Here is an 8758-nt window from a genome sequence, read left to right on the forward strand (position 1 = left end):
AATTATTATCTTGTAGGTGATAGGCATAGGCAAGAAGTTGGGTTTGAAGATAGGACAGCGGCTGGGACTGAGCACCATTGACATGGCCCAGCTCAGAGAGATGTATCACTGCAACCAGAAAGAAGACAGCCGACTTTCGTGTGAGTCGTCATTGTAATTTGTTAGCCGTCCATCCATACATCTATCCATCCATTCATGCATGCGTGAATTCATTAGCATGTCCATTGATCCATCAACCATCTATCCATCTTTTCATTTATTATCCACTCATCCACCTAAAATGGAGGGTTACTGTTTAAGAAGTTGTCTCTGGACATGTAAAAGTAAACTGTTTTATTTAGCGACACCGCTAAAGATTAATGATAATAAAGTAAAGTTTGTTTTATTTAACGACGCCTCTAGAGCACATTCATTTTAATCTTAGCATCGGCTATTGGACGTCAAACATATGGTCATTCTGACATATTTCTTTAGAGGAAACCCGCTGCCGCCACATAGGCTACTCTTTCCGATAAGCAGTGACTCATGGTCCTCAAGGCAAACCTGCAATTTTTTTTTTTTCATTAGCGGCACAAGAGTTTTTATATACACTTCCCCTACCCCAGACATGACAGAATACACCACGACGTTTGATATACCAGTCTTTGGGTACTGGCTGAGAGAGAACTTTGTACTGATTAACCATAGTCGTGTTTTACTTACAGCGTGTCCCAAGGGTTGGGTAAAGCACCAGTCGAGCTGCTATAAGTTCCACAAGACGCCGCCGCGTCAGTTCTCGGCCGCCAACAAGGAGTGTGAGCAGCAACACGGCCACTTGCTGGCCATAGACAGCAAAACCGAGAACAGGTTCATTCAGAAATACATCAGACAGAAATACAAAAATGTCGGCAAATGGCGCACTGGTGGAAAGCTGGTGAACGGATCAATGGTGTGGTTTAAGAGCGATAAGACCAAGCCTAAGGCGATGAGGTACACAAACTGGGACACGGGGATGCCGGCATCGTACACGACGGCTGTGCTCGCCAAAAGTGCGGACGGGAAGACGTTCAAGTGGCAAGGCGTCTGGGCTGGCTCGCAGAATCAACTTCCAGCGCACTCGTACCCATTTATATGCGAGAAACGCGCAAAACGTACGTAGTAGATGTCTAAAGCCTTTTAAAAACCTGTTTTGCATTACTGTACACTATCGTTTGCTTACAATTTCAGGACAGACCAAAATATATAACAGTATAAATATTAACCGAAACTTGGCTGTTGTATTAGATATTTTGTAAACTAAGTATGATATGCGATAGTATGAAATAAATTCTGCAGTTTGTAATACCATTGTCTTTTTCCCATATGGTTCAAAAATATGTTATAAGAATCATGTGTTACAAACATTTGACTCACAACTTTAATATATTACGTTTCCTTAACACCGTCCTGTGATTTGGTTAAATCGATATCATTCAACACCGATATGTCAGTGGCGTTGAGAACTTTTCTAACCACTGAAAAGATATTTTTCTATTTATTACCGTAGCGTATTATTTAAGGATTGTCTCTTATTTCTTTTACATTCATCGGGGTATGAAGAAGAAAAAATCATCCGCAAACTGTGAATCAGCGAAGCCGTTCACGCATGTTTTCAGATGATTTGTTTTATTCATACAGGATTGCTTTGCCCATTCACGTTTGCGGATGTTTTTGTTTTGTTTTCATACCCCGATGAATGTACAAGAAATAACAGACTATTTAAATTTAATACTAGAAATTAAGACTTGTAAATGAAAACATATCATTATAAGTTGTATAGCTTAAAGCAATACAGAACTTGAACTTCAACTTATGGATAGTTGCCCAATGGGTAATAAGTGGTGTTGTAAGTAACGTATAACGTTGTGTATCAGTTATTTATTTTACGAGTTTATAATCTTTGGTTGATAATAATTAGATTATCATAATGAAGTCTGTTCTATGTAAAAAAAAAATAAAATAAAAATAAAGGAAAGACACTTATTTATTTATTTACTCATTTATTTCAGGAAAGTGCCTAAAGGGGATTCTTAAGGATGGCCGTGACTACCGAGGTAAACGTGATCACACGCTAGATGGAATCACTTGTCAGAAATGGAGCGACCAATATCCACACCAACATAAGTTGAAGCCGAAAAACAAGAACGAAAATGGAGAAGATTCGGACGGACTCGGAAACCACAATTACTGCCGGAACCCCAGTGGACAACGCCGAAAACGACCTTGGTGCTATACAGCGAAAAAGAACCCAAAATGGCAATACTGTGATATAACCCCATGTGCAAAAGGAGGAAGTCAAATGAAGAAAAATAACAAACCATATCCGCGACAACGACAGACTCAACAAAAACAAAAGAAACATTCGAAATACAGTGGAAGAATAACTCACGTTCAAAATAAAAATAGGAGTAAAAAAAGTTTGCTGAAAAGAAATGATAGAACAAGAAATAAATTTAAGAATTCCAGAAAGCAAACAAAAGAGTTATCAAAAAGAAAGATGTCGGGTTCAAAAAGAAACACGAGAAATAAGTCTAGAACCAATGCCAATGGAAATTCAGGCGGAAATACGAGTGGCAGTTCAGAAACAAATACGAGACGAAAATCAAACCAAAGAAAGATTTTAAAATTAAAGAATTCGAGACAAAATAAAAATTCAAATACAAGGAGAATCAAACCAAATACGCGCCCAAAAACAAGATCGATGAATTCCAAACAAAAGGAAAGTTCAAAATCAACTTCAGAACCAAGTGTACGAAGCTCAAAACCAAAAATAAGGAGTTCAGAACCAAAATTAAATACAAAAAGATCAAAACTAAATACAAAGAACTCAAAGAGAAGTAAATCTCAGAAATCCAAAACAGTTGATGTGCATTCATGAAGACAATCATTCACTGGGATATACAAAGTTATAATTTATGGTTGATCGTCATGGCTCAACTTTGCTTTTTGGCATTAATAGATTTATTCGAGGACCGGAAATTCATTAGTAGTACATTATTAGTACTAGAACTAGGTAGTTTCCATCTTTGACCACATATTCCATCTTCTATATGGCAAATCCGTGGACAGAACAAGTAGACGTGAGCTAGCATTTGCGGTTTATAACCAGAACCCACGTTGCACAATGTCATGTTGGGCAAAATCGCTGGCTGAGTCACTTTGTATCCAAGGCAGATGTGCTTGAACCCTCATTGCATGTAGTCACGGAAGTACTGTTAGCTGGATAAACAACATTACAAAGAAGTACTGTTCATTTGTGAACTGCAATAGTCAGTACAAACCTACATACGGGTATTTTGTAAATGTATTAAGAACATATTTGACACTATTCAGACGAGATTTAGCACACGTGTAACATACTTGACGATATTCTGCAGGATTGTTTTATACTGGATGATATGCTGCAGGTTTCCTAGGAATAAATAATAGATTCCGAGAGATTGATATCCAGGGATGTACCTAAGGATGCTCAAAATACAAGAGCTGAAAACCAACAACATTGCACGTGTTACAGATATAATACGCCAGTGCAAACAGGGGTACTTTGTTCTATCATAATGGTCGAGGTGGTGGCGAAAGCTTCGTCGTCCACTGTCTACTAGCTAAACTCGACTATAATAAAGCTCTAGAAACATATGATGGTGTAAGGGGTTAATGTACATTGGGTAGCATGACTCGACCTCCCGAAAATTTCGCTCGCCATAGTTCAGACCCCCTACTGCATACGCGCCTGTAAAATCAACTTTTTAACATACTTTAGAAGGAAAGTTTGTGTCTGTGTGTGTGTGTGTGGGGGGGGGGGGGGGGGGGGGGGGCTGTTGACAGCAAAACACAAAATGCGTTGTAAACTTATGAGCATGTTGTCAATAATTGTACACACCTCATTAATAATCGGGATCGTGTTGAACAACAAAACAAAAAGTATTAACTGCATTTAGTATTTTACAGGGTATTTCAGAAATAATCACAGAAGGAACTCTGCTTTATTTGTTTAACTGTTGGGGTTCTGCTGATTTATTTATTATTATTATTATTATTTTTTATTTTAGGAACTCTATTAACGTGCATGTATCCAGCCAATATTCAGACACATCCATATTACTGAATAAACATTTTTGAAACACCAAACTACATGTTATTATTAATTTATATTTAGGAACTCTATTAACGTGCATGTATCCAGCCAATATTCAGACACATCCATTCCAGGCAGTCTTTGACTGTGTGTGTGACGCGTAATATAACCCAGCACTCTGCCGTGACAATTTCTGGAAGTCCTAATTGCAACTGGATTAACAACGGGTTATTTTTATATGTACCTTCTTGTACATGTAATACATCCATCCATGCATTTGATCATTGTAGTCCATATTAATGTAGCATGATCTCTAAGCACATATTACTGAATAAACATTTTTGAAACACCAAACTACATGTTATTTATGAAAAGGTTCAGCTGTTTTTCGTTTATTAAACAGTGCTACATATTTTCGAAGCTATCTTAGCGCTAGGATATCGTAAAACTGTCGCAAGCTATGACGTCACCACGATTCATGCCATACCCTACGTCGATTTTACGATGCCGTAGCGCTAAGATAGTTTCATAAATTTGGGCCCTGGACTCTCCGGGGTCAGACTCGATGAACGGGTCCATGAAGGAGCAACAACAAGTATCCACTATTTTTAAGATGCAAAACACTACGTGTTTTTTTATTTATTACACCTATACATTGCATACACTTTATATCAGTCGTGCAAGCGAACTCGGTACAGCAATGGTAAAGTATTTGGCTTTTAGGTGTTGTATTGCCTCGTATCCCAGTACCGGCTCTTTGCAACTCCCGAGTGCATACATTCAATGGAACGTCCTGTCTTCACTTAATAATGTTGGAGGAAATGTCTCTGTGTGCAAGACATTGTCTGTTGTTTACACAGTGTCAAAGCTATCAGATGTTCAAATCTACCTGGACAGTTGGAGAGTTCGTGTTAGTTCCTTCAGCTGCATTCTGCCCTTAGTAAGTAGCATCTTGATAGCTTCCTAAAACAAAAAATCAACTTCAGTGATATGTTGGAGACTGGCATCAAAATGAGTGGCGATGGGTGGTTGTCTCAACTCTCCAATATAAGACTGTAATGTAGTCAAACCTTTATATGGCCATACAAATAACACCAGAACCGTTAACATACATGCACAATAAGACAACAAAGTGTGGTAAATGTTATTAAATAAAAAGAAAACTCGTTATTTTCAAAGCCGAAAACAGACACTCGATTTAATTGATGCATCATTTGTCAGTATAATTGACAAGATATTTTCAATACAAAATTAAATGCATATCTGTCACGTCACTGAACGAAGCTTGTATTTTAAAGTAATGTGCAGTACAATCTAATTAAAATTATCTCCACTAGTTAATTACTATTACATGTGGTAGACCAGTAGAGCTAATTGTAATCAGATTGTGTGCAGTAGTACCAAATATCAGCTACGAAACTTGTTTCGGTGAGTGATACGTTTAGTGGAATAGCTTACAGCAAAAACTTTCCAACACAAAATTGTTCAGTGTTTTATCAAAACATGTATGTTGTTCAATAAAACATGCACTTATAATAATTTATTTTAAAAAAACATATTTTAAAGATTTTAAGGGAAATTAAAAAATGGGTCCTCGAGAACCAATGTTAACATTTTAGGAAAACGAATATAATAATTTTGATGTCTTGCAATCGTGTTATAAGTTGAGCAAATGAATGGTTAAAATGATAAATTGTTTGGTTTAAAAATATAAGCTGCATTCTGAGTTTTAATAAATATAAAAACAGATATCCAGAAAGATATTTATATTAAAACATATAAGTACCATATATTTTTGGCAAGTAACTGTAAAGAGTTTTACCAGCAGACGCCGTGACAATCATGTGTCTTCAATAACCAGATACCAGTACAGCGGAGAACACGCAGAAATAGTTTTTAAAATTAAGTTTTCTTTCAAATTACAGTGTTTGAAAATCATAGAAAAAAGGTATTAAGAATTGTGCCGTGTTTATGAGTGGGTAAAATTCAATCTTGTTTTCTTTGCTCGTTTTAACTTTATTTTTACGAACATGTTTGTGAATATGACAGACATGTTTACTTTCCCCGTGCAAAAGTCATATTCGTCAAAACTATTCAAAAGGTATGTAACGTTGCGCACAAACGACGCAACCACCGAAACAGGAACCTCACCAAAACAGGACAACGGACGATACTGGCTATTGCTTTTTTACTGCCCACTTCAGGAGATCTTTTAGACTAGATGGGACACTGACACTAATGAAAAACCATACATGTTTCAAATCATTAGTTATCGTTAATGCTAAGGATGGAAGAGCTAGCTGCAGGTATAATCACCCCACCCCATCTTTATTAACCACAAAATTGTTGTTTGCTATTACAGTCGGACCTCGTTACAACGACCGTCGTTACGGCGACATTTACACCATCCGACCACAAATTGTCGGGAACAAACGTACATCAGTGTTATTCTGTTCATTACATCGGAATTCACACCTTCCAACTCCGACAGGGCAAATTAGGAACAAACGGGCATCAGACGTCTGAAAACAACTCTTTACAACGGCATTACATAATCACAGATACAGTAGCATGTTGGCAGTACACACACAGCCACTTAGAATCCTTGATCTGGTAGTGAGCCGACTGTGTCGCATGCTGTCCGAGCTACCGATGTCTGCGAAATCTGTAGACCTGTATTGCTTTTGCAAATAAGCCTTTAGTTAACCAATTAAAGGATTAACTTCGAACAATAAAATCTTCTATTTTCATGATATTTTGTAAACGAAACAGGTACCAATCGTAGATGTCTGTAACCAAGCAATGATTAGACTGACGATATTTAATGCCTTGTTTAATATAATTAATGATGTTTTTAAAAAACATATTTAATGTATGTACGTGTATTTGTTGTTTTTAATAATAATTGCAATACATTAATTAGTTAAATGCTATCCAGTCATCAGTTAATATTAATTAGTATTTTTTGTTACGTTATTTTGATATACGGTAACGAAAAAGCGACCTAGGGACGAATATGGCCGTAACGAGGTCTGACTATATTTTGTTATCCAATGTAGACCGACCTCGTCATCTTGATGTCTGCTATTTTCAAAATCGCGTCTCGCCCATTTCTTCAGTTCCTGGCGGTATTCCTCGTTGGAGACCTGTTTGAGAGTTCTCAGAATATCTCTGTAGAGTTTTAAAACCTCTGACCGTCGAATAAACTGCCAAATAGATACAGGGCAAAATCTATACATGGTCGTTCTGAACTTGTTCCAGGTATAAACTTGTTCAAATGTTCAAATATACGCATACATTTTCCAACATATTTATATAATACATATTAATAACTTTGGCTTTTAAAACATTTTTAATATGCCAACTTCATTACATTATTCGCTTTCGAAAACTTGAGAGGTCGAATTTACAAAGCTTGTTTTAATCTTCCACGCGTATAACTACATACGTTTACAATGCTTAAAGACCTACGTTTAAGAAAAACAGGCTTCGTAAATTCAGCCCGGTGTGATTGTCAAAAAAGGTATATTGCCGTCCGTCCTTTAGATGCAACCACAAAAGAGTTATCTTTCTTAGGCATTCTACGAAATCGCATTGACCGATATTACTTTTTCAAGTTAATTTGTTACAGTTTATCTTAATAGTAAAATGAATGCCGTTTTAGTTTTATAATAATTAATTTAAAGTCATTATAAAGTGCCATAATAACAGCCAAACTTACCCGTTTTAAACTCATCGACCGAAATTTCCCTGCCGACATTTCTAAGGAAGAACGAGAAAGATTTGCATTGGACTCGCCCCGTAAAGACTTTTTGATTGGATAAAAGTAATTGATAGTTAATATGGAGAGCTTTTTTTTTTCACCACTGTTCTTGGTATTATAAAAATAAAAATAGTATATTTTAAAACAAATAAACATTAAAATAACGTGACTGATTTAGCAAATTACCAACAGGATAAATTTGTCATAAATAAAGCCACAAGTGCAAGTTAAATGTTCAGGGGAAATTACTTTTGCTGAATTATTTTTGATGACTTCAGAGTTGTTCCCAATGGAATATGCACACTTTTTAACAAAGACTTCAATACTGCTATCTAGTTATTGAAGTCACATGAGTGTCATGGTGTCTGCTGGCAAAACTACAGATACTTGCCAAAAATATATGGTCCTTATATGTTTTAACATAAATATCTTTCTGGATATCTGTTTATATATTTATTAGAACTCAGAATTGTTATATTTGTTTTCCTAAAATGTCTGTTAACATTGGTTCTTGAAGACATCCATTTTGTAATTTGCCTTAAAAAAATTAATAAATTATTATTAGTTCATGTTTTGTTGAACAACATATATGTTTTGATAGAACACTGAAAAGTTTTTGTTAGAAAGTTTTTGCTATAAGCTATACCACTAAACGTTTCACTCACCGAAATAGGTTTACATACTTAACAGTATTTACTGCTGATGTATACTACAGTTTTTAACGCATGTGCGGTAAACTTTGCTGCACAGCAGCCAGTTTAGTGCTACTTTGAAGCGTAATAATACTAATAAAAAGGTAGCTATTGGGATAACAACTGTCTGTTTATAATTTTGATATGCTTTAGACCGAATGCTTATGCTCACCGAAACTGAAGAAGGTGGAATGTTTTATATAACGACAC

General features: G+C 36.1%; 2 protein-coding genes across 2 annotated transcripts in view; one reads left to right on the forward strand and one right to left on the reverse strand.

Annotated features, from left to right (window-relative positions):
• Positions 1–4146, forward strand: part of LOC121370664 — a 25256-nt gene extending 21110 nt beyond the window's left edge. Inside the window, exons 7-9 of the mRNA XM_041496051.1 lie at positions 17–140; positions 705–1130; positions 2028–4146. Of these exons, the coding sequence (XP_041351985.1) occupies positions 17–140; positions 705–1130; positions 2028–2896 (1419 nt within the window). The 3' untranslated portion in view covers positions 2897–4146. The remainder of the gene's footprint in view (positions 1–16; positions 141–704; positions 1131–2027) is intronic.
• A 550-nt stretch (positions 4147–4696) lies between these two features.
• LOC121370665 (LYR motif-containing protein 2-like) lies at positions 4697–7889 on the reverse strand. Its single transcript, XM_041496052.1, has 3 exons — positions 7815–7889; positions 7159–7299; positions 4697–5056 (listed from the first exon to the last, which is right to left on the reverse strand). The coding sequence occupies exons 1-3, from the start codon at positions 7851–7853 to the stop codon at positions 4979–4981; spliced, it is 258 nt and encodes an 85-aa protein (XP_041351986.1). The 5' UTR covers positions 7854–7889; the 3' UTR covers positions 4697–4978.
• Positions 7890–8758: the final 869 nt, after the last annotated feature.

Source organism: Gigantopelta aegis, chromosome 4, assembly GCF_016097555.1.
Source record: "Gigantopelta aegis isolate Gae_Host chromosome 4, Gae_host_genome, whole genome shotgun sequence".
NCBI lineage: Eukaryota > Metazoa > Mollusca > Gastropoda > Neomphalida > Peltospiridae > Gigantopelta > Gigantopelta aegis.

Coding starts and splice junctions, on each gene's coding strand:
- LOC121370665 (XM_041496052.1), bottom strand. CDS start 7,853: ATGTCGGCAGGGAAATTTCGGTCGATGAGTTTAAAACGG. Junction 7,300..7,814: donor GGTCGATGAGTTTAAAACGG/GTAAGTTTGGCT, acceptor TCTATTTGGCAG/TTTATTCGACGGTCAGAGGT. Junction 5,057..7,158: donor GCAGACATCAAGATGACGAG/GTCGGTCTACAT, acceptor TTTTTGTTTTAG/GAAGCTATCAAGATGCTACT.